Here is a 27,014-nt window from a genome sequence, read left to right as displayed (position 1 = left end):
AATTTAATTACATGTTTATGTACCAGGCCAACCAGGCCATTAAAAATGTTTTTGGATTTTAGCTTGAGTTTTCCTGACTCCCAAATGACCTCCCACTGGTACCTCATGTGCAACTCGCAACACCTCCTTTCTATACCCTACCGGCAATAATACTTAGAACATAAAACATAGAACAGTACAGCACAGAACAGGCCCTTCGGCCCTCGATGTTGTGCCGAGCCATGATCACCCTACTCAAACCCACGTATCCACCCTATACCCGTAACCCAACAACCCCCCCTTAACCTTACTTTTTAGGACACTACGGGCAATTTAGCATGGCCAATCCACCTAACCCGCACATCTTTGGACTGTGGGAGGAAACCGGAGCACCCGGAGGAAACCCACGCACACACGGGGAGGACGTGCAGACTCCGCACAGACAGTGACCCAGCCGGGAATCGAACCTGGGACCCTGGAGCTGTGAAGCATTTATGCTAACCACCATGCTACCGTGCTGCCCACTTGATGAACTTCTGCCCACTTTTCATCCGCCTGCATATGTAAAGATCTCCATTTTCTCATCAAGATATCACTTTTACAGTAATAACTCTTCCGTGTATGCTTTCTGATCCATTCGGTTTATTTCTACATCTTTCTGTTGTAACTCCGCCAATTTCCCCAACTAAAAATATCTGCCTTATCCTCCACCTGTTCTTTTACAATCATCTGATCAAAAAATAATTTCTGATAATTGCCCTTCACCTTTATCTTCATTCTCTGATTTCTCCTCTTGTCTTAACCTGTGACTTTGCGACCTTGTTACTACACAATCCGGAACAATTCCAAGGATATTCGTCCTTCAACACTTTGTCTGATTTTCCACTGGCTTATCAACCACAGTAGGCATCACTCCCACCTGCGATCCAGCTATATCATTCCCCAAGATAAACTGTATTCCTGGACAAGATAGTTTCTTTATTACTCCTACTACCACTTCATCACTCTCCACTGGACTTTCCAACCTTACCTTATATAATGGAACTACTCTTCTCATCCTGAATTCCACATATTACCACCTTTTCTGGCAACATTCTTCCCAAACTACATAACTCCTCATCTCTTACCATCAAAGATTGATTAGCTCCCGTCTCTCTTAAAATTGTGACTTCTTTCCCTGCTCCTCCTGATACACATGAGTAAACTTTACCCACACAAGTAAATTCTTTAAAGAGATCTGGCACCTTCTTATCAATCACCTCTTTATCAGGCTGTACAATCTTTTGCACCTCCTTCGCTTCACTTGGGCTTTCGTTTACCACTTTAACAAACCCCACTGTCTTATCCTGTTTTACCATATCAGCCTTCCCAGTGCTTTTCTTCCATCACCAACACTGTGACTTTACATGGCCTAGTTTATTACAGTGAAAACATTTTAAACTTTTCATATCTCTTCTACCCTCCTGGATTTCCTTTTTAATCTGAGGCACACTCTCCTTATTATCTCCAATCAGATCTCCTTTACCTTTACCACTTGAGTATTTCTCATGTCCCCAGTTTTGATCCTTCACAGGCTGAAACTGATGTCAGAAACCAAACTTTGATTTATGAACCAATTCATAATCATCTGCCATTTCTGCCGCTAATCTCACAGTTTTACCCCTCTGCTCTTCCACATGAGTTCTCACGACATCAGGAATTGAACTTTTAAACTCTTCCAAAAGTATAATTTCTCTGAGAGCTTCATACGTTTGGTATATTTTCAAAGCCCTTATCCACCTATCAAAATTACTCTGTTTGATCCTTTCAAACTCCATGTATGTTTGACCAGGTTCTTTCCTTAAATTTCTAAACCTTTATCAGTAGGCTTCAGGCACTAGTTCATTTGCACCTAAAATGGATTTTTTTCACCTCCTCATACGACTCAGATACCTCCCCTGATAGTGAGGCAAACATTTCACAAGGCCTACCTTCCAGCTTTGTTTGAATCAATGTCCTGTGGCCATTTCATTTGTTTAGCTACCTTCTCAAATGAAATGAAAAAGGCTTCTTGGGCATATTTAAATAGATCCCCACCAAGCCTTCGACTATGAAGCTCTTTCATTTCATCCTCATCACTGTCCTCCAACTATAGGTTTTTCTTTCCAGCCGCCAATCTTAACTGACTGTTCAAACTCTCTCTTTTTCCCTTTCCCTGATCTGTATCTCCCTTTCTTTCTCTTTTTTTGTTCTGCTAGGGCTATTCTTTCTTTTTCTCTCATTGCGTATTCATGCTGCTTTAATTCTTTTTCATGTTCAAGTTGCTTGATTTGTAACTGAGGTTTTGCCATTTCTAATGCGTCAGACTGTATCTCAGGAAATATTAAATGCTCAGCTATCGCAGTACGTACCTCATCTTTTCGTACCTTGGTAGGTTATGTTAACTGCAATGTTTTTGCCAAATCTAAAAGTCTGTTTTTAGTCACTGTCCGTAAGGTACTGCGTGTGACCATCTCCACCCCCAAAAACTTCTGAGCCCCTGAATGAGCCATTGTCCACAACACACTCCCTAAAACTAAATACCTCACCTGAAAAGCAACCACAATATGCTCACCCCCTCTGTCTTTAAGTTCACTGAGCCAACCCAATAGATAGGCCTTTAATCCCCCTCGAGCCCTTGTTGTGGGCCAGGGTTTAGAGAACCCCAAAGTGTATCATGGAATTCACCTGACCCACAACTTTTAATATATTGTTATGGGGAACACACAGGCTTACTCTGCAGGTGTGATGCAAACAGAAATCTACAGTATATTTAAATTAAAACAATGTTTATTTATGAAACCAGTTCACACTTTATAAACCCACAGTAAACATCTTAACAACTATCAACACCAATAAATCCCCAAAGAATACAATATGCGATAGATAACCCTTCATAAATTTCCAAACAACATTTGGAAGACAAAAGACCCTTTTAACACAAAGATCAGGTTTAAATTCACTATTGAGAGCAGTCAGCACTTTGAAATCACCCAATTGATTTGGAGACAGTCTTTAGTTTGCAGAGAGATCCATGCACATCTGCTGGCTTTCACTGCTGGCTTTCTCTCTGAAAACGAAACTAAAAACTCACTCTATAGCAGCCTGCTCAAAAACGAAAGTAAAGCAAACAGACAGCCCAGCTCCACCCACTCTCTGACATCACTGGAATTCTCTAATAAACACTCATTTCTTAAAGGTACACCCAGTACAGCTAATCAATAAACCCCCATTTCTTAAAAGCTACTCTCACGTGACAGGTACACTGAGGGAGAATTCAGAATGTCGAATTCACCTAATAAGCACGTCTTTTTCAGGACTTGTTGGAGGAAACCAGAGCACCCAGCGGGAATCCATGCAGACACGGGGAGAACATGCGGGCCCGCACAATCAGTGACCCAAGCCGGGAATCGAACCTGAGACCATGCCATTGTGAAGCAACAGTGTTAACCACTGTGCTACCATGCCACCCAAATCCTGTCCAGCTTGTTTTCTGGCAGCGCTGAGGGATGTTCATTCCCCGGCGTCCTACCTCCAACTGTGCTGTTTTCCATAATGTGTTTTAACAGTTAGTATAAAAGATTGACAAAATTCAATTTATTAATCTCTTGATCAGTACTTGTATTGAAGCTGCTCGCATGTGGTAAAGTGTCTCACACAGAGGCTTCTTGTCCGAACTGGTGTTCAGTTCTCAGAGAGGGATTAGAGATTCTGGGGAAACACTCTTTTCCTTCAGTAACAGAGGACTCAATGATTGAGTTGGGAGGTGCTTGTAACATGTAAATCTGTAAATAAACATTAAATTGTGTAAAGATTGGCTCCACTTCTCACATTCTGGAATAGAGCACTTTTCCAGGAAGACAGAATTTGACCTCCTGCATCGCTGAGTCCAGCATTGTCCTGCTGCTGCTTGTCAGCCAGCCAGCCCGGACTGCTGCCATACCTGGAGTTCTTGAGTTGGTCCTGCAAGACCATCCACAATCTTTCCCCATTGAACATCAGCAGTGTTTCACCAACAATGCTCCACCCCAATGTGTAGAACCATAAAGACAAGCAAATGCAAACAGGAGTCAGGAAAGAAAAGAAAGCACAAGGGGGTTTACTGAACCTTTGAACAGAAAATTGGTTCATTTGATTTACGATGTTAGTTTGAAGTGTTTTGCGGTGGCTTTTACTTTAGTATTGTTACCAAGAGAACACTGTGCTGATTATTGACCGAAGGAAAGGAAGATTTGGGATTCTTGGTGTAACAGAGAAAATTGACCACAGAGAGGGAGACCATTTGACTAATCAGGTCTATACCAGCCAAAAGAGCTAATCAATGAATCCTGTTTCCGGCTGTTGGCCTGTAGTCCTGTAGGTTACAGCATGCCAAGTACATATGTCAAAGGCTTAGGAATCCTGTGGCGACTGTCTCACCTTCCCACTCCCCAAAGCCTGTCCACCATTTACAAACCACAAGTCAGGAGTATAATGCAATGCCCTCCACTTCTCTGGATGAATGCAGCTCCAGCAACATTCAAAAAGCTTGACACCATCCAGGACAAAAGCAGCCCACTTTCACCGCTCCTTCACTGTTGCTGGTCAAAATATTGGAACCTCCACCCTAACAGCACCATGAGTGAACCCACACCTCAGGGACTGCAGCTGTTCAAGGCAGCTCACCACTACCTTGTGAAGGGCAACTAGGGATGGTCAATAAATGCTGGTCTAGCCAGTGATGCCCACATACTGTAAATGAACTTTAAAAACGGAAATATTTGATAAATGCATTGAGGAGTTCTGCCTCAATCATTGTTACAGGCTGTGAATTCCAGACCCTTGCGACCATCTGGGTGAAAATACTTCTCACTTTCCCGCTATGCTTTTGTCAATGACTTGAAATAGGGATTTGGGGTTGCATTCAGTAGCACCACAATTGAATGAGCCAATTATGGACAGTCTAGCCAGATAGGGAATGTTCCCTTCATCCTCCTCTTTCCCCGCCTTTTTCTTCTTTCTTCTTCTTGGCCTCCTCAACTGCTCACTATTTCCAGAGACAAGGGCAGATGGCAAGATTGTGAAGTATGCAGCAGACCACAATGAATTGTGACAGATGCTTTGTCAACTACTACAGGACTCTTCCAGACCATTCCAAGCATTGTGAGAGCATCTCAATGAACTGCACAATCACATTTCATGTGGGAGAATGGCTTGGGTCATTTTCATCTGTTGCACACTGGAGCCATGATCTAGTGGTCAGTGGTGTTAAGTAATGGGTTAAGAGACATTCCAATTAGTTGTCTCATTTCAGTTAAGTATCCAATAATTGACACATATGTAAAGAGGCTTCAGGTAGCCTTTGTGTCAGGTGATGTGATGATAGTGTTTTGTACAGAGTCTGTTAAAGTGAAATAAAGGTGTTTGTGAAAAGGAGCAGAACCTTTGACTCTTTATACAACAACAGCTAAACATCTAACAAATGGTAGCAGAGGATGGCGGCTGTGCAAATGTGAAGGGTTGAAAGATACAAGTTTTCCAGACCAAACCAAGGAGTGAGTGAGAAAAAAAAGATATATGGCTGAACCTAGGATAAAGATAGCTGGATAGGACTGCCCCCCCCCCCCCGCCCTTATTTTCTGAAAGGGGATCGTACGACCAATGGAGAATTACAGTAGTTATGTGGACTAAGGTAACTGCTTTGGAAAAGAGAAAACAAGGTATGGCATTGGCTCTTTCACTACCTTATGAAGTAAAATCCGGAGCAAAGTGTTTTCTGAGCTGGAATTGGAAGAGTTAGACTCAGAAGAAGGTCTGGAGACTCCATTACTTTATATGGATAAGATTTATAAAAAGGATGACTTGTTAAGTGCGTATGAAGCATGGTCGGATTTTGATAGGTTCCTGAAAATAGAGGATTTCTCCATGAAGACTATATAATGGAATTTGGCAGACTATATAAAAGGCTGCAGAAACAAAACCTGGAATTTCCACAATCTGTGTTGGCCTTTAAATTTCTTGACTGTGCCAGAGTGCGCAACATGGATAGGCTCCTGGTTTTTACAGGAGTTTAGTTTGCGGATAAGGATACCTTATTTGATCAGATGACAGAAGATTTAAATAAATTTCTGGTGAAACATTCGATTTCGATGTCTCTGATGACCCAAATAAGTCAGCCTGCAATAAAGCAGAATATGGAAGATACACTACTACCAGGATGGCAAAATCGCACGGCTACAAACAGGGGCGGGATTCTCCCCTACCCCGGGGGGGGGGGGTTCCCGGCCTGATGGAGTGGCGTGAACCACTCCGGCGTCAGGCCACCCTAAAGGTGCGGAAGTCTCCGCACCTTTAGGGGCCAAAGCCCTAACATTGAGGGGCTAGGCCCACGCCGGAGTGGTTGGCGCCCCGCTGGCCGGTGGGAATGGCCTATGGCGCCACGTCAGCCGGGGCCAAAGGGACTTCGCCGGCCGGCGGAAGTCTGCACAAGTGCCGGAGTGTCAGCGGCTGCTGACGTCATCCACGTGTATGCGCAGGGAGGGGGTCACTTCCACCTCCGCCATTGTGAAGACTATGGCGAAGGCGGAAGGAAAAGAGTGCCCCCACGGCACAGGCCCGCCCGCCGATCGGTGGGCCCCGATCGTGGGCCAGCCACCGTCGGGGCACCCCCGGGACCTGATCGCCCCGCATCCCCCCCCCCCCCCCCCACCCCCAGGGCCCTGGAGCGGGCCCGCGGTCTGGTCCCGCTGGTAAGTTAGGTGGTTTGATTCCCGCCGGCGGGACCGGCATGACAGCGGCCTGACTTCGGCCCATCGCGGGCCGGAGAATCGCCGGGTGGGGGCCCGCTGACAGGGGGTGGTGCGATTCCCGCCCCCACCGAATCTCTGGTGCCGGAGACTTCGGGAAACAGCGGGGGCGGGCTTGACGGCGGCCCCCGGCGATTCTCCGACCACCGGTGGGGGGTTGGAGAATCCCGCCCCAGGTTCCAAGACGATAGATGGAGATCAGGACCCGGAAATTATGAAGACAGAAACCCAGTTCGACCCTACAATAGGAAGATGAACCCCAGAAATGCATGGGGTATGATAAATCGATGTTTTCGATGTGACTCTCAATACCATTATGCTTTCAATTGTCCAACACGTTATAATAGTGTTTGAAGCGACACATGACACTGAAGAGTCACAGGAGGAAAAAGATAGTGACCAGGAAGAAGGAATTGTCCCATCAACAAGCAGTTTTCCACCGGTAATGTGGGCGTTGGTTGCAGAATCCTTCAATTGTGCTGTATTGGACAGTGGCTGCACATCTACTGTGTGTGGAATTGACTGGTTAAAATGTTATCTGGACTCCTTGAATGCTGAAAATCATAACAAGGTTAAGGAATTTGAAAGTTCCACAAGTTTCAGGTTTGGGGATGATAATACCCTGAAGTCACTGAAAAGAGTGGTGATCCCTTGCAATATTGCCGGAGTGAATCATTTAATTAGCACGGATGTTGTATCAAGTGAGATACCTTTGCTTCTGAGCAGACCGCCAATGAAGAAAGCACACATGAAACTGGATATGGAACAGGATAAGGCAACAGTTTTTGGAAAGACGGTGGACTTACAATTTACACAGTCGGGACACTATTATATTCAATTATTGACGAATAATATTTCAAGTACAGTTAAGGGTGTGTTACTGGCAGTTGAAAATGGGACTTTAGCTGAGAAAAAGCTTGTTGTATTAAAACTGCATCGGCAATTTGCGCATCCGTCTCCTCGGAGGCTAAAAAATGTATTAAAGGATGCAGGGGTAAGGGATGTCTATACTAAGCTGATAGATCAGGTTAGTGATCGCTGTGAAGTTTGTAGGAAGTACAGAAGGACACCAGCATGACCGATAGTAACCCCACCCTTGGCCAGAGATTTTAACAATATTGTGGCCATGGACCTTAAGATCTGGGATAAAGTCAATAATATATTTATTTTGCATTTTGTAGATTTAGCAACCAAATTTAGTCAATCAACGATTGTATGAAGTAAAGAAAAGAGAGCAATTCTGGATCAAATCGTGGAAAAATAGATATGGAAAAGAATGGGCCCACTGGCAAAATTCCTTACGGACAATGGAGGAGAATTTTGCTAATGATGAGTTAGGGATATGTGTGAAAACGTGAATATCACAGTTATGAATACGGCTGCAGAAGGCCCATTTAGCAATGGTGTGTGTGAAAGAAACCATGCGGTAATAGATGACATGCTCTGAAAAATTTTGGCAGATATACCAAACTGCAAGCTAAATTCAGCTTTCGCATAGGCAGTACGTGCAAAGAATTCATTGCAGATGGTTGTGGGCTATAGTCCCTATCAATTAGTGTTTGGTAGAAATCCTAAAATTCCATCCATTTTGGATGACCAGCCTCCAGGTTGGGAATGGACTACAATTAGCTCTGCCTTTGCTGAGCATTTAAATGCATTACATCGCAGTAGAAAAGCTTTTTTGGGAGCAGAAGTCTCTGAAAGAATTAGCTTTAAGGTATAATGTACGGCCATCAAATACTGTTTTTCAGCAAGGAGACATAGTATACTATAAGAGAGACAATTTTAATGAATGGAAAGGCCCAGTGATGATCATAGGCATAGATGGAAAAACAATTATTTTGCAACATGCTGATCAAACTGTTCGGGTACATTCATCAAGGATAATGGGTACAGATTACAAATTTTCAAATTTAGACAGAGCAGACAGACATGACGAGGAACCAGGGGCATCTGGTACACACGTGTTACAGAACTATGAGGACCAGTTAACTGATACAGACAGGGTTTCTGTCGAAGAACACAACACTTTTGATGAATGAGAACATGCCATTTTTCTAGAAGGATAACTACCAAAAGTTGGTACAAAAGTGACATACTTGCCTGAAGGGTCTAATCAATGGAAGGATGCAACTGTTATTAGTAGAGCAGGGAAGGCCAATGGAAAGTATAAACATTGGTTGAATGTACAGCATTCAGAGGAGGGAGTGAAGACAATGGATTAGGAACACAAAGTTCAAAAATGGAGTTAAGAAACGCAGTGGCAATTCAGATAGTACATCGGATAGTGAACAGGTCCGCAGGAAAAGGTCGAGAACTATTGAAAGGACATCCCACAGCAGAAGGGAAAGATCAAGCAGCAGCAGTACAGAACGAGATACCAGGTGGGAGAGGGGACGTAGTTTATCTATGTCTAGGAACATGAGTAAGACTACGAATACTAATAGGTGTAGAAGCCGAAATGCATGTGAGATTTTGGTGGCTTCAAATAAATTAGATGAAAAAGTTATTAAAGGTGCCAAACAGCATAGTTGGAGTGAATTTGGGGTATACACGGAAGTACCGGATAGGGGACAAAGAGTTCTATCCCACAGATGGATTTACATGGAAAAGGTTCTTCCAGATGGAACTTATAAGGCAAAGACCAGGCTTATGGCAAGGGGATTTGAAGAAAACTTAGAAGATCAGGATTTAAGGGTAGATTCACCTACAGCAGGAAAGGTTATTTTAAAGATCTTCTTGGCTCTATTAGCCACAAAGGCATGGGAATGCAAAGCTATAGATATAAAAGCTGCCTTTTTGCAGGGGCATCAGCTCCAGAGAGACATTTTTTCTCCTTCCTCCTAAAGAGGCAGCTAACACAGAAGTTGACTCTGGAAGTTAACGTGTATATGGATTAAGTGGTGCGTCTAGAGTCTGGTATTTTTCGGTAAGGTCAGTTTTGTTAAAGTTAGTAAGAAGTCTTACAACACTAGGTTAAAGTCCAACAGGTTTGATTCAAACACGAGCTTTCGGAGTGCAGCTCCTTCCTCAAGTGAATGGCGAGGTTTGTTCCAGAAACATTTATATAGACAAAGTCAGAGATGCTGGACAATGCTTGGAATGCAGGCATTTAGAACATAGAACATAGAACAGTACAGCACAGAACAGGCCCTTCGGCCCTCGATGTTGTGCCGAACAATGATCACCCTACTTAAACCCACGTAACCCGTATACCCGGTAACCCAACAATCCCCCCATTAACCTTACACTACGGGCAATGTAGCATGGCCAATCCACCTACCCCGCACATCTTTGGACTGTGGGAGGAAACCGGAGCACCCGGAGGAAACCCACGCAACAAACGGGGAGGACGTGCAGACTCCACACAGACAGTGACCCAGCCGGGAATCGAACCTGGGACCACTGGAGCTGTGAAGCATTGATGCTAACCCACCATGCTACGTGAGGCCCCAAATTCCTGCCTGGGGCGGAGAAACTACGACATCTTCTTCGCAGCCTTCACACATCATCAATGAAGATGAACATCTTGCCAAGGTCATCCCTACACCCCCACTACTGGCCTTCAAACAACCGCGCAACCTCAAACAAACGATTGTTTGCAGCAAATTACCCAGCCTTCAGAACAGCGACCACGACACCACACAACCCTGCCAGGGCAATCTCTGAAAGACATGCCAGATCATCAACTTGGATACCACCATTACACGTGGTAACACCACCCACCAGGTACGCGGCATATATTCGTGCGACTCAACCAATGTAGTCTACCTCTTACGCTGCAGGAAAGGATGTTCCGAAGCGTGGTACATTGGCGAGACCATGCAGACACTGCGACAATGAATGAACGGGCATCGTGCAACAATCACCAGGCAGGAATGTTCCCTTCCAGTCGGGGAACACTTCAGCAGTCAAGGGCATTCAGCCTCTGATCTCCGGGTAAGCGTTCTCCAAGGCGGTCTTCAGGACACGCGACAACGCAGAATTGCCGAGCAAAAACTTATAGCTAAGTTCCGCACTCATGCGTGCGGCCCTCAAACCGGGATCTTGGATTCATGTCGCATTACATCCACCCCCCACCATCTGGCCTGGACTTGCAAAATCCTACCAACTGTTCTGGCTTGAGACATTCACACCTCTTTAACCTGTGATTATCCCTCTCCCTGGATCTGTAATGATTTGATTACCTGCAAATGCTCGCATTCCAAGCATTGTCCAGCATCTCTGACTTTGTCTATATAAATGTTTCTGGAACATACCTCGCCATTCACCTGAGGAAGGAGCTGCGCTCCGAAAGCTCGTGTTTGAAACAACCTGTTAGACTTTAACCTAGTGTTGTAAGACTTCTTACTGTGCTCACCCCAGTCCAACGCCGGCATCTCCACATCATTGTTAAAGTTAGGCTGTTGCCAGTTGAAAGCAGATCCGGTAATGGTTTACTGGAACTATAAGGAAATCTTTCTGGCCATCTTTATGATGCATGTCATTATTGGTTCTTGGCAGTGGAAATTTGTGTCAATTGATTGACAGAACAAAGGTGCACAGGGAGCCGCTCAGCCCATCCCTCCTGTACCAGCTCTTTGAAAGAGCTAGACAATTGCTCCATTCCCTCATTGTTTTCCCATAGTCTTACAAAGGTGCCCCTGTGACAATTTACCCAATTCCCTTTTGAAAATGATACAGGAAGTCCCGGAGGTATCTCAGGTAGAGTGGTTTTGAACTGCTCTGCCTTTAAAAAAATATCGAATTTCACCCATTCAAACTTCACCACCACGCAAATAACTCCAATCCTAAGGTTTGGAACAAGTCACCAGACAGGTCAGGATTCTATTCCACCATACTTAGTGCAGTGTATGAAGCTCCACAAAGTTTGATACCAAGGCATTTAAAATTAGTCCTCTTAAGATAGCTTGACTATCAATCTATGGTCTTACCTTGCCATTGCTTTTTGGAAATAAAGCTGCCAAAGTAAATACACCGAGTATGGGTCCTAGAATTAATCCATCAAACATTAGCGTTACCTGGGCAGAATGAAAAATAAATAGCACTTTACTTTCAGAACAATGCATTTTAAATTGACAAGTACTCATTTTGAAAGTTAAAATGCACTTTTATATCTCTATAAATGTAATAATTCCAAAAAATTGAAATCTGTCTATAAACAGGAAGTGCAGTAAATACTCCACAGTTTGGGCAGCTTTTTTTATGTGAGTATTTCTATCATTCTCTGTTTGTGTTTCAGATTTTCAGCAAACACAGTACTTTGCCTTTTGGAATTTATTTACCTGAACGACATTTCTTCCGAGGAGAGAACTGACTCCGGCAAGGCCTATTGTAGTTAGTCCAAAAGTCATAGCTGCATCATAGAACAACAGTTAAGAGATTAATCCAAATAAGATGTAGTTTTTTTTAAGTTATAGCTCTAAAAGATCTTATTTTAAAACTGTAAATAGTTTATTCCATGACAAAAGTCTCAAGCCTCATTGGAACTCTTACTGTCAATTGCACTGACAGCTGCTGAGAGTACCTGCTGACCACACCGAGGCAAAGACTTGGCTATCACCACTGGTGAAGCTGCTGCACAACAAGGGCAAGGTTCCCCAGAATTAGGGGGGCGAACAGTGGGGCAGCAAAGCCCTTACTACAGCCACAGCCATCATGGCCTGGCAATGGGAGAGGACAAGCTAAACGTCTCCTGGAAATGGCCGGAGTTATGATAAGAGGATCAGCGAATGCAGTGGAGGTGGACTTGCTCTTCAAACACAGATTCTGTCTCTCCTATGCTTGCTGTTACACCTCCTCAAATCATGGATCACCCTCTGCTGTCCCCATTGTTCCTTCAGATACAGAAGGTTGATTGGGGGGAGCAACATCAAAAAGGTCAGACAAGGGATCTGTGATTGGAGGACCTGGAACAGAAAGCGTGGAGAGACAGAATCTATAATTGGGAAAAAGGGAGCGCAAAGTAATGCTAGACACTAGGTCCAGAAATGTGTCCATTCTGCCCAATGTTGCCAAGGGGCCAAAATACAGCAACGCATTAAATAATGCACTTCCCTCATTTGCATGTCATCATACTTGGCGTGATTCTCCGACCCCCCGCCGGGTCGGAAAATCCCCCGGGCGGCGGCGTGAATCCTGCCCCGCCGCTCCGACGCTGGCTGCCGTATTCTCCGGCACCGGTTTTGGATGGGGCAGCGCTCCCCACGCAATTCTCCCGGCCCTGGTGGTCCAAGCGGCCATCGGTTTCTGGCCAGTCCCACGGGCGTGGGTTGGACATGGTCCCACACGGCGGGAACTGGCTGGTAGGCCGGCTGTGTGCGGTTGTCAGGAGAGTGCGGTGGGATCCGGCCCCGGGAAATTGCCCCCACGGTGTCCTGGCCCAGCGATCGGAGCTCACAGATCTGTGGGCAGGCCTGTGCCAGGGGGGCACTCCTTTCTTCCGCGACGGCCACTATAGGGCTCCGCCATGGCCAGCGGGAGAAGACACCCCCATTCGCATGTGTTAGAATACACCAGCCGGTCTGCGCATGTGCGGAAACCACACCGGCAGTTCTGCGCATGTCCTAACTCGCGCCGGCCCTTCGCCGCCGGTTGGCGCAGCGCCAACCCCTCCAACGCCGGCCTCGCCCCCAGAAGTGCGGAGAATTCCGCAACTTCTGGTCGGCCCGACGCCGGAGTGGTTCACGGCGTTTCTTACTCCGGCGTCAGGCCATCGCAGGGATTCAGGAGAATCCCGCTGCAAATGTCAGTCTTCAAATTGCTGGATGAGAACTTTCCCATTCATGTTACTCACGAACGTCCTGGCCAAAAGACTGGAGAACTATGTACCGGAGGTGGTTGCAGAGGACCAGACGGGCTTTATTAAGGTCAGACAGCTCACTGCGACAATCAGGTGGCTGCTGAATGTAATAATGACCCCATCTGGGGAGAGGACACCAGCAATAATTGTCTCCCTGGATGCAGAAAAGGCCTCGACAGAGTCGAGTGGAAGTACCTCTTTAAGTTACTGGAGTGGTTTGGGCTGGGTCTGGGGTTCACCTCATAGGTGAAACTTCTGTACAACACGCCCACGGTTAGCGTTCACACCAACACCACCAGATCCGAATATTTCTAGCTGCACAGAGGTACAAGGCAGGGATGCTTACTGTCCTCGGTCCTGCTCGTCCTGGCAATTAAACCCCTGGTGATCGCTCTACGGGATGCGAAAAGCTGGAAGGGCATTCAAGGAGGATGCAGAGAGCACAGAGTTTCACTCTGTGTGGATGACCTGCTCCTGTGCGTCATCAACCCACAGAACAGCCTGACAGCAATCATGCAGGCCTTGGAAGAGTTTCGAGCCTTCTCGGCAAGGCATTCCCGGAGAACCTGAACAGGGGAGGGACAGAGTTGGAGGGACTATCATTCAAACTAGCCCAGAACAAATTCCGCTACCTCGGGATCCAGAGAGCCCGTGACTGGACATAATTCCAAACATGTAGAACCTGACTAGTCAAGCGGAGTAAGTGAAAAAGGACCTACAGAGGTGGGATGCCGTCCCACTTTCCCTGATGGAGAGGTTGCAGACGATCAAGATGAATGCACTGGCAAGGTTGCTCTTCCTGTTTTGATCCATATCGATCTTCATTCCCAAGGCCTTTTTCCATAATAGACAAAATGTCTGGCCCGACCGAAACTATAATACGACCACTGGGTAGCCACAGCTGAGAGGGTGAGGGGATGGATACAAGAACCCAACATTGAATGGGTGAGGTTGGAGGAGTTCTCCTGTAAGGGTTCGACCCTCAGGGCCCTCGCCACAGAAGCACTCCCATCGCCCTCGACAAAGTACACATCTTGCCAGTGGTGGTAGCCACACTGAAGACATGGAACTAAATATGGCAGTATTTTGGTCCAACCGAGATGTCCTTCATGGCCCCCATCTGTAGTAACCACAAATTCCCAGCAGCCATGATCAAAGCCAGCTGTAATTCTCAAAGGTTCCCAGGTAAACATAACATGGCAATTACCCAGCAAGTTCCAACATCCAATGGGCAATTGCCCTGCACCAGGAACCATCTGACAATTTGATTTCTATGGGTGGTTGTTACCCAGAAACATTTAGAAGAATTAAAACCATTTCTAGCTTTTAGGTAACATTTGTACTGACCTTCCCCAACACCCCACTCACCCTCACAAGCCCCTCCAGTCCTCCCCACAGAGCTCCTTCCACCCACCAATCCTCCCCCCCCCCCCCCACCATTGGACTCTCCACTCACCTACGTTATCCCCAACCTGACCCAACAGTTCCCCACAGACTCCACCCTAACCTTCACTACCTCCCAAATCGACACAACACCCCCTCCGCGTCTCCACCCAGGCTAGGTGTGTCATTACCACCCCCTCCCCCCCGCACCCCACCAACACCTCACCAGAGCCCAGCCTGACGTGGCACCCCATCACCCTCGCCACACCTGGCCCAATGTGGCCCGATCTGGCACGGAGGGTGACTTACTTACCTCTACTGTCCAACTGGAGACCTCAAGAATCTGCTGGGACTGTGCAGACGCGTGGCCCTGAGCTGGAGGGTTGGGAAGATAGGAGTGGCCTGGATTTCAAGCTAAGTAACTGTAAACAGAGTGGCAATCTGTCTTGATTTCCCCACCACAGGAAGTTACCGACCAGAACTGCCTGAAAAAGAGCTACAAATATAGAAAACAATTCGATGTCAGACTACCATAGGAGCTTTGAGACAGAGTCTTCTTCCTACTAGAAAGCTGTGCCCAAGGTTTCCAGATCGGCTTCAGAAAATCTTCCACGGCGACTGCAGCCATAGCACTGATGCCAGAAGAAATGGTGCTGTGGGCAAGAAAAAAAGAGAATTCCTCCTTTCTCAATTTTACACAATTCACATGGAATTTAAACAGCTTGTTTTACACTTTGCCAATAGAGACGTTACTTATATCGTCCCTACTCCCATCATTAGAGAACTTCAGATTTCCAATTAAACATCCTGACATTTTTCACAGCTTTAACTGACACATCTGAGCAATTTCATATGTCCAAAGTAAATGCTGAGCAAGGTTGGAGCATGATGGGGAACACATTCTCAACGTGCAATGTATATGATTACTGTCTAATTCTTAATGGAGGTAATTATCAGGGCCCAAGAGTCCTGTGGTGAAGAGACAGAATATATAATAGGCACATTGAACTGTGTAATTCAGCTGCCGATTTGTGATTTGCTGCTGGTCACAGGTCCCTTAGAGGTAGAGACAAGAGAAATTAAAATGGAGAGTAAGGAAATGGGAGATATTTCAAGTCTGTTGAGAAATCACAAACAAAAACATTTTAAATTGTGGGGAATCAAGGCCTGAATTTTCAGGATGGCGAGCGCTTGACGCCTGACATCCTAAGAGTCGGCAGGGAACACAGTTCTGCCAGCTCCGACAGGCCCGCTGTCATTATACGTTCAATTAATAATAATAATAATAATAATCTTTATTATTGTCACAAGTAGGCTTAGGACATAGAACATAGAACAGTACAGCACAGAACAGGCCCTTCGGCCCTCGATGTTGTGCCGAGCAATGATCACCCTACTCAAACCCACGTATCTACCCTATACCCATAACCCAACAACCCCCCCCCCCCCCCCTCCCCCCCCCCCCCCCCCTCCCCTTAACCTTACTTTTTAGGACACTATGGGCAATTTAGCATGGCCAATCCACCTAACCCGCACATCTTTGGACTGTGGGAGGAAACCAGAGCACCCGGAGGAAACCCACGCACACACGGGGAGGACGTGCAGACTCCGCACAGACAGTGACCCAGCCGGGAATCTAACCTGGGACCCTGGAGCTGTGAAGCTTTATGCTAACCACCATGCTACCCGTGGTGCCCCAATATAATGCTTATATTAACATTGCAATGAAGTTACTGTGAAAAGTCCCTAGTCGCCACACTACGGCACCTGGTCAGGTACACAGGGGGCGAATTCAGAATGTCCAATTCACCTAACAAGCAGTCTTCTGGACTTGTGGGAGGAAACCGGAGAACCCGGAGGAAACCCATGCAGACAAGGGGGAGAACGTTCAAACTCTGCACAGACAGTGGCTCAAGCCGGGAATCGAACCTGGGTCCCTGGCGCTATGAAGCAACAGTGCTAACCACTGTGCTACCGTGCCACCTGGTACCAGGTACTTGCAGTCCTGGATGCCCGCTCTTATCTCAACCAGAATCTTGATGCCTTCAACCATGGAGCACTGAGACTGGACTGCTCCTCTCAGCGAGTGAGTCATGTCCCTCACCGCCTTGGTCATGTCCCTCTGTGACCAGCCCAGGTCAGTCAATGGTCTTGATCCCCTCAGCATTACCCTTTGTGACTGGACCAAGCTCTGGAGTGCCGCAGCAAGGTCCATGTGAGCCTGGTAAATGGCTGCCTGTAGCTGGGCTACCCTGTCCTGAGCCATGACCACCAACTGCACAGTGTGCCCCAAGCTGTGGACAGCTTGACCCAATCCTCCACCTTTTTGACCCAAGGCTTTCATCACCGAGGTCACCTGTTCAGTGTTGGCCTGGGTACCATGTATTGTCGGCACTGTCTCCTGTACCTGAAGATGGTTGAACTCCTCCAGCTGCACTTGCAGGCGCTGGAAAGTTGCTGACACCCCCTCCGTTAGACCCTGGCTCTGTGTCTGCACCTCCATCAGTGATGGGATCATACTTTCCAGAAGATACCTGTCCAAACAACAGCTGTTTTCTGGGATTGGACAGCCGTCCAACTGTTCGCTCCCTTGGGAGTCCCTACCTCCACCTGATGTGTGGCAGCATGTGTGACTTGTGCACCAGAAGGTGACTCAGGAGCCTCCTCTCTAAAATGCCTCACCGAGGTGATAGGCTCTGCGCTGGTGGAGGGTCGAAGTGAATGCAGTGCCAAGAAGTCCTCTGGGGTGTGCTGGAGTTGTGGCTGAGGGCAAGGTACCCAACACACCGGCCTGGTCTGATGGTGATCCTGCAAGACAAAAGACAAGATGCCTGGTGAGATCTTGGGAAGCAGTGGTCTGAGGTAGAGGGATGACTCACTTGCTGTAGGGACATCATTTTGCATTAGAGGCTCACTTGGTTGTCGCGTGTCGACCTCCACCTCGGAGATAATCCTCTTCTGCACCTTCTTGGCTAATTCCCTCGCCCTCTGCTCAGCACGGGTGAGAGCCCTGAGGTCGGGGACAACCCCTCCGGTCTTCTGCTCTCCACTGTTATGGGCCGCCTTTTCCTAGGGGACACATAATATTCATGGTGAGATGCATGGAGACAAGTTACATAGGGGGTCTGCAGCTGGTGGTGTGTGTGCGCAAAGCACTTGGCCAAAGGCAACAATAGAGGTATTGGGGATGTGAGGGAGATGCAGGGAGGTGGCCTTTATAGGAGTGTGGGTGTGATGTGAGGTGTAAGGGACAGGAGTGATTCCAGGGAACACAGGTGGTGGCATACGGGGAATGTCCCAAGGAGGTCATTCATCTTCTTCCGACACTGTATGCCAGTCAGCCTGGTGAGGCTCACAGCACTGACCGCCTCGACCATCGCCTCCCAGGTCCGGTTGACGACCATGGGTGGGATCCTCCTGCCCATCCTGAGGAAGAGGGTGTCCCGTCTCTCCTCCACTGCATCCAACATTCTATCGAGCTCCGTTTGGGTGAAATACGGTGCTGGTCTTCGCGGAGCCACTGTCTAAGCTGGAATGAGAGTGTGTGGGGAAGGGAGTGCCTGGAAGCAGCTCCAGTTTGTCAAGCTCTCCAGTGCCAATTCTGGCTCCAGCCAATCCGCGCCAGTGGGAATAGGAATTGCACTAGATTCACGTGGAAGAGTGCTGCCTCATTAGTATATCCTGAACTGCTCCACAAATAGCACCCTCAGCAGGAACGCCAACCGCACGCAATTCAATCCCGCATCAACACTTAGGGCGCGTTTCTCTGGCCTCGTTACGCTCTCGCTCAAGTGAAACGAGGCCAGTGAATAGCGGAAGAGGCCAAAAATGAGAATCGCGCCAAGTGCCAAATAGTTTGCAATGCAACTGGCCTACTCCCCGAGGCGAAATTAGTATCTCGCCAGAGCGTGGCGAGAAACCAATTATCAGCACATAAGCCCATTTCCATACAATTAATAAGAGCCACCCCATATGGCCGCCCATCATTCAGCAGCCTCCTCAGAAAGTGGTCACGCTGGCACCGATTAGTACTCCCTTTGAAAAACATGAACCTGACGGAAGGGCTTCTGTGGGGAGCCAAGGAGGTGAGTAGCCATCTTTGCTTACAGGCAAAGAGCCCGGGGGTGCTGAACCTGCCACCCCAGTGCTTGGCTGGGAATGGGGTATCCTCCACAGGGGTGGGCCACCATAGGAGGGAAATTGGGGGGCAACCACGAACGGCGCCACCATGCCAACCCCTGGATCTAGTGTACCCGTTCTGGGGGCAACCCTTGTCCCTGCCCGTCTGCCCCCCCGACCACCCATAGCCTCCACCAATTGCTGAGGTCTCTGGCTGTGCGGTTGACGGCTATTGCTAAAAGGAAAATGACAATCAGGGTTAAATGAGAACTTCACACAACCCGAGTTGATCCCCGTGGGTGGCCGGGCCATGTAGCATGTGGGAGTCATTGCCCAGCAACCCAATCACACCTTGATACCTGGGCACCTGGGGCAGCACAGTAGCATAGGAGGCAGCACGGTAGCACCGTGGTTACCACAGTTGCTTCACAGCTCCAGGATCCCAGGTTTGATTCCCGGTGTGGGCCACTGTTTGTGCAGGGTATGCATGTTCTCCCCGTGTCTGCGTGGGTCCTCCGGGTACTCCGGTTTCCTCCCATAGTCCAAAGATGTGCGGGTTAGGTGGATTGGCCACGCTAAATTGCCCTCAGTGTCCAAAAAATGTTAAGTGGGGGTTACTGGGTTACGGGGATAGGGGAGATATGTGGGCTTGAATAGGGTTCTCTTTGTAAGGGCCGGTGCAGACTCAATGGGCCAAATGGCCTCCTTCTGCACTGTAAATTCTATGATTCTATGACACTGAGCCTGAACACTATGGGAGGCAACACCAAACATGCAGCAGCCAACATCTAAACACCCAGGGATGGGGCACAGCTCCAGGGTCATCCTTCTCTCTTCCACAGCGTCCAGGAGGGTGTCCAGCTCAGCGTCCCTGAACCATGGCGCTTCTCTCCTTCCAGCCATTTTGTTGATTGGGACGGTGTGTGTGTTGCGAAGGACTGTTTAAATGTGGCTGCAGCGTGTGAGCCTCATATACGTCAATCACAGACTCAGCACCATTTTCCATGGAATTGATTGCGTTTCACATGGCGATGCTGCTGGCCAATTTAAAGTAGCTGAATCGGTGCAGCTGCTGAGCCGTATTTTTCTGTCTTAAAACCTGTCTCAAAATCGGAGAATCCAGAACCTATGGCGGAATTCTCTGCTCCCGCGCGGGAATCGTGAAGGCCGTCGTGAACTCGGCCGAGTTTCACGACGGCCTCGGAGGCCGCTCCTCGTACCCTATTCACCCCCCACCCCCTCAAGGGGGCTAGGAGTAGCGCTCCATAAAACTCGGCCACCGGGCCGCCGAGAATGACGCGACGGCGGCACCTAAGTGACGTCAGCCATGCATGCGCAGGTTGGCCGGCTCCAACCCGCGCATGCGCAGCTGACGTCATGACGGCTGACGGCTCCAACCCGCGCATGCGCGGTTGCCGTCTTCCCCTCCGCTGCCCCGCAAGACGTGGCGGTTTGATCTTGCGGGGTGGCGGAGGAGAAAGAGTGCGTCGCTTGGAGACGCCGGCCCGATGATCGGTGGGCACCGATTGCGGGCCAGTCCCCTCCCGAGCACGGCCGTGGTGCTCACTCACCTCTCCGCCCCCCACAAGCCACAAACGAGCATTTGGCGCCATGTTCACGGCGGCAGCGACCAGGTGTGGTTGCCGCCGTCATGAACTGGTCGGGAACGTCAGGCCGCTCGGCCCATCTGGGCCGGAGAATCAGCAGTCGCCGTGAAAAACGGCGAGCGGTGATTTATCCGAGCGGGGGGTGGGAGAATCGCGGGGGGTGCCAGGGCACTGTGTCGTGAGTCGCCCGGCCCTCCCGATTCTCCCACCGGCGTGGGGGAGCGGAGAATCCGGCCCTATGTTCTCCCGCAGAAGGAGAATTGCTACCAATTTATGTTCCCCTGGGAGCGCAAATCAGGAAACAATTCAATATCCCCATATCATGCAAATTTATGCACGAGGAATAGGAGGGATTCTCGAGGGAATCCCGCTATCGGACTGCCATTTTGAGCGGATGGCCCAATAACAAAGTCCCAAGGACGCCTCCTCGCTCACAAAGCAGCCCCGCCACCATCGGATTTTCTGGGTCCCCCTCTTCTGTGGGTGATCTGACCTGCCCCACACCAGGGCCTCCCTAACTAGGGAGACTCCCACTTCTCAGGCAGCCCCATAATAGGAGAGCCCTCCCCCCATGGACCCTTAATAGGGAGACCACATCCAGGGACCCATTTAATAAGGAGAACACCCCCTGGACCCCATAACTAGAGGGAAAGGCCCCCTAACTAGAGGGACCCACGCCACAGTGAGCCCAAACTAGAAGGACCCCCCTCCCACAGACCCCAAAATGAAAGGGACTCCCTAACAAGAGGGAAGCCCCCACAGAACCCCAGAAAAAAGTCCCCTGTCTGGAAGCTGGAGAGCAGTCCCAGACAGGGGCACTGACAGCAATTACAGTTGTAACACTTACCTGGAGGCACCACCTGTCCATTTCTGGAAAGAGAACTGCTCTGACCTGTGTTTAAACTCCTCAGACTTGGGAGCAGCAAGCCATTCATTCAGTCATGGTAGTGGGCTATGATTGGCAGCTTCCACAAAACAGCTGCAGCCTTGATTCATTCATCTCCTTTCATGGGTGAGTGCTGCAACCCCAATGTTTACAAACATCAACCTCATCAAAGAGAGGTAAGCGCAGAGCAATCACATGCTTGAGTGGGAGCATCGAAAACGAATCTGATATCCGGCAGCTGTCCGATTCTCTGTCCCATCGGGAAATGCGCTTCAGACATACCGGATGGGTACGTCTGAAATGGTTCAGAGAGACAACAATCCATACTGATCACAATCCTTTAACTTTGTGGAAAAGTTTAAAACACAGAATGCTCTGCTTTTCCGTTGGATTTTGTTTCCTCACAGAATCTGAATCCAAAGATGATGGGTGGAATTCTCAAGCCTTTCCCGCTGGTGGCATCTCCAGGTCCCACCAAAGTTGACCCTGTCACAGGTTTCCCGACGGCAGCAAGGGTGAAGAGTGTAAATCAGCATCAACTGAAGATCCTGCCGGTGGCCAATGGCAAGCTACCTCTGCCACAGGAATACTAACCGCAAAGAGTCTGGAGCATTCCACCCAATAGAGGCAATAACATTTACAGATGCCCATGATCAGAGTGCCCAATGATTAAACCTCCAGGAATGCTGCCACCTAGAGTTGGAAACCCAATAGCACATTAATGAATGCTTCAAATACCACAACAGGCTTTCTAATAAAGACCATTAAAAGCCGGAAGCATCAATATATCTTGCATTGTTTATTCCCAATTCAAACATCGTCATACTATATTCAGTATAAACGTTTTGTCAAAGATTCAAACTAATATCAGCCTACTGCTGTATGTGAAATTACAAACCTCAATGTGCCACTGTATGCACTGGCAACGAAGAGTCCAGGAAATCCAGGCATCTGATCAAATAAGTCCACAACCAGTAATGGAGTCAGCTTCCAAAAAAGTAGAAACAAAAATGAAATCTTTTTAAATGACTCATAATATTTATATTAGAATGAACCAAGGTACCAGCCTTGGCTCAGTGACAGCAATGTTTGCTCAGAGTCTGAGGATTCTGGGTTCAAGCTCTCTTCCAAAGATTTGAGATCAATAATAGTCTGACAGTTCACCGCAGGGCTGAGGGAATCTTAGGTGCCATCTTTGGACGAGGTATTAAACTGAGACCCTGTCTACGCACTCAGGTGGACTTCAAGGACCCCATGGAGGTATGTGAAGTGTGGAAAGTTGTCCCAAGAGTCAAGCCAATATCTCACTCAGCCATCATCATAAAAATAGATTGGACATGACATTTTGATCTATCGCATTGCTGAAGACAGTGTTATGCAAGCTGACGGCCCGTGAAGTGGGGTACAGGTGCCTCCGGCTATTTCTAACACGGCCTGCCCAGTACTCCATATTGAAATGGATGCTCATGTGGGTCACTCCTTATTTCACCAGAAGCCTCTGAGGTGTGGTGATCCTCAGGTTAAACCACTGCCAGTCAGCTCTCCCCTTCAAAGGGCAAAGGAGCCTATGGTCATCTGGAACTATGGTGACTTTACTTACCTTTACCTATCTCCAATTGAGGGTCTGGCACTAAAAAGGACCAGGCAACTTGCAAGCCACATATCTCAGATTATTATCTGCTATTTCAATGACTCCGGACATTTTTTGGAGGTACGGTGCCGAATTCCTGGGTTAGCAGGAAGTGTTGCTGCATTTTCACAGTAATGATTGGAGGGGTGGGGGTCTGGAAGGATCGGGTTTTTTCTGTGGAATTTCTTATTTATTAATTAATGTTTTTTTCCATTTTAGGCTGTATGTTAACAATGTAAAAGGATGTTCTTGCTATGGAGGGAGTGCAGCGAAGGTTTACCAGGTTGATTCCTAGGATGACGGGACTGTCATCTGAGAAACGTCCATTAGGATTATGTTCATTGGAGTTGAGAAGAGTGCAGTAATACCTCTCTATTCACCTGAGGAAGGAGCAGTGCTCCGAAAGCTCGTGTTTGAAACAAACCTGTTGGACTTTAACCTGGTTTTGTAAGACTTCTTACTGTGCTCAGCCCAGTCCAACGCCGGCATCTCCACGTCATCTTTAGAAGAGTGAGAGGCGATCTCATAGAAACTTATAAAATTCTAACAGGATTAGATGGGATAGATTCAGAAAGAGTGTTCCTGATGGTGAGGGAGTTATAATTTGAGGATAAACATTTTAGAACAAAGAAAATTACAGCACAGGAACAGGCCCTTCGGCCCTCCCAACCTGCGCCGATCCAGATCCTTTATCTAAACCTGTCTCCTATTTTCCAAGGTCTACTTCCCTCTGTTGCTGCCCGTTCATATATCTGTCTAGATGCCTCTTAAATGATGCTATCGTGCCCGCCTCTACCACCTCCGCTGTTAAAGCGTTCCAGGCACCCACCACCCTCTGCGTAAAAAACTTTCCACGCACATCTCCCTTAAACTTTCCTCATCTCACCTTGAAATCGTGACCCCTTGTAACTGACAAACCCACTCTTGGAAAAAGCTTGTTGCCATCCACCCTGTCCATACCTCTCATAATTTTGTATACCTCAATCAGGGCCCCCCTCAACCTCCATCTTTCCAACGAAAACAATCCTAATCTACTCAACCTTTCTTCATAACCCTCCATACCAGGCAACATCCTGGTGAACCTCCTCTGCACCCTTTCCAAAGCATCCACATCCTTCTGGTAATGTGGTGACCAGAACTGCACGCAGTATTCCAAATGCGGCCTAACCAAAGTCCTATACAACTGTAACATGACCTGCCTAATCTTGTACTCAATACCCCGTCCGATGAAGGCAAGCATGCTGTATGCCTTCTTGACCACTCTATCAACCTGCGTTGCCACCTTCAGGGTACAATGGACCTGAACTCCCAGATCTCTCTGTACATCAATTTTTCCCAGGACCCTTCCATTGACCATATAGTCCGCTCTTGAGTTTGATCTTCTAAAATGCATCACCTCGCATTTGCCTGGATTGAACTCCATCTGCCATTTCTCTGCCCAACTCTCCAATCTATCTATATTTTGTTATATTCTCTGATAGTCCTCCTCGCTATCTGCAACTCCACCAATCTTAGTATCATCTGCAAACTTGCTAATCAGACCACCTATACCTTCCTCCAGGTCATTTATGTAGATCACAAACAACAGTGGACCGAGCACGGATCCCTGTGGAACACCACTAGTCACCTTTCTCCATTTTGAGACACTCCCTTCCACCACTACTCTCTGTCTCCTGTTGCCCAGCCAGTTCTTTATCCATCTAGCTAGTACACCCTGAACCCAATGCGACTTCACTTTTTCCATCAACCTGTCATGGGGAACTTTATCAAACGCCTTACTAAAGTCCATGTATATGACATCTACAGCCCTTCCCTCATCAATTAACTTTGTCACTTCCTCAAAGAATTCTATTAGGTTTGTAAGACATGACCTTCCCTGCACAAAACCATGCTGCCTATCACTGATAAGTCTATTTTCTTCCAGATGTGAATAGATCCTATCCCTCAGTATCTTCTCTAACAGTTTGCCTACCACTGACGTCAAGCTCACAGGTCTGTAATTCCCTGGATTTTCCCTGCTACCCTTCTTAAACAAAGGGACAACATTAGCAATTCTCCAGTCCTCCGGGACCTCACCCGTGATCAAGGATGCTGCAAAGATATCTGTTAAGGCCCCAGCTATTTCGACCCTCGCTTCCCTCAGCAACCTGGGATAGATTCCATCCGGTCCTGGGGACTTGTCCACCTTAATGTCTTTTAGAATACCAAAAACATCCCCTTTCCATATGACAACTTGACCTAGAGTATTTAAACATCCATCCCTAGCCTCAACATCCATCTTGTCCCTCTCCTTTGTGAATACCGATGCAAAGTACTCATTAAGAATCTCACCCATTTCCTCTGAGTCCACGCATAAATTCCCTCTCTTGTCTTTGAGTGGGCCAATCCTTTCCCTAGTTACTCTTTTGCTCCTTACATACGAATAAAAGGCTTTGGGATTTTCCTTAACCCTGTTCGCCAAAGATATTTCATGACCCCTTTTAGCCCTTTTTTCTGAGCGTTTGAGATTCGTCCTACTTTCCCAATATTCCTCCAAAGCTTCATCAGTTTTGAGTCGCCTCGATTTTACATATGCTTCCTTTTCATCTTAGCTAGTCTCACAATTTCACCCGTCATCCATGGTTCCCTAATCTTGCCATTTCTATCTCTCATTTTCACAGGAACATGTCTGTCCTGCACTCTAATCAACCTTTCCTTAAAAGATTCCCACATTTCAAATGTGGATTTACCCTTAAACAGCTGCTCCCAATCCACATTACCCAGCTCCTGCCGAATTTTGTTATACTCTGCCTTTCCCCAATTTAGCACTCTTCCTTTCGGAACACTCTTGTCCTTGTCCTGAGTATTCTAAAACTTACGGAATTGTAATCGCTATTCCCAAAGTAATCACCGACTGAAACGTCAACCACCTGGCCGGGATCATTCCCCAATACCAGGTCCAGTATGGCCCCTTCCCGAGTTGGAATATTTACATACTGCTCTAAAAAACTCTCCTGGATGCTCCTTACAAACTCTGCTCCATCTACGCCTCCAACACTACACGAATCCCATTCAATGTTGGGGAAGTTAAAATCTCCCATCACAGCCATCCTATTGCTCCTACATTTTTCTATAACCTATCTGCATATTTGTACCTCTACTTCATGCTCACTTTTGGGAGGCCTGTAGTAAAGTCCCAACAATGTTACTGCACCCTTCCTATTTCTTAGGTCCACCCATATTGCCTCAGTGCTCGAATCCTCTATCGTGCCCTCCTTAATCACAGCTGTGATATCATCTCTGACGAGTAATGCAACCCTCCACCCCTTCTACCTCCCTCTCTATCCGCCCTGAAGCATCTATACCCTGGGATATTCAGTTGCCAGTCCTGCCCTTCCCTCAACCAAGTCTCAGTAATACCAATAACATCATATTCCCAGGTACTGATCCAAGATCTAAGTTCATCTGCCTTACCTGCTACACTTCTCGCATTGAAACAAATGCACGACAGACCACCTGTCCCTTTGCGTTCATCATCTCTTCCCTGTCGACTCTTCCCCTTAGTCACATGGAGTTTATTATCTCGTACCTTACCGGCTTTAGTTGCTGCTTCTTTACTGACCTCTAACTTCCTAATCTGGTTCCCATCCCCCTGCCACATTAGTTTAAAACCTCCCCAACAGCAAAAGCACCCCCTAGGACATTGGTTCCAGTTCTGCCCTGGTGTAGACCATCCGGTTTGTAATGGTCCCACCGCCCCCAGAACCGGTTCCGATGTCCCAAAAATCTGAACCCCTCCCTCCTGCACCATCTCTCAAGCCACGTA

The 27,014-nt window shown here is 47.7% G+C and overlaps 1 protein-coding gene across 1 annotated transcript in view; it reads right to left on the bottom strand.

Annotated features, from left to right (window-relative positions):
• LOC119953541 overlaps nucleotides 1–27,014 on the bottom strand; it is an 87,203-nt gene that overhangs the window by 32,012 nt on the left and 28,177 nt on the right. Inside the window, exons 4-7 of the mRNA XM_038777912.1 lie at nucleotides 22,478–22,566; nucleotides 15,499–15,620; nucleotides 12,068–12,138; nucleotides 11,717–11,803 (exon numbers count right to left, since the gene is read on the bottom strand). Coding sequence (XP_038633840.1) covers nucleotides 11,717–11,803; nucleotides 12,068–12,138; nucleotides 15,499–15,620; nucleotides 22,478–22,566 — 369 coding nt within the window. The remainder of the gene's footprint in view (nucleotides 1–11,716; nucleotides 11,804–12,067; nucleotides 12,139–15,498; nucleotides 15,621–22,477; nucleotides 22,567–27,014) is intronic.

Source organism: Scyliorhinus canicula, chromosome 18 (genome assembly GCF_902713615.1).
Source record: "Scyliorhinus canicula chromosome 18, sScyCan1.1, whole genome shotgun sequence".
NCBI lineage: Eukaryota > Metazoa > Chordata > Chondrichthyes > Carcharhiniformes > Scyliorhinidae > Scyliorhinus > Scyliorhinus canicula.
This window is presented reverse-complemented; position numbering and strand designations above follow the sequence as displayed.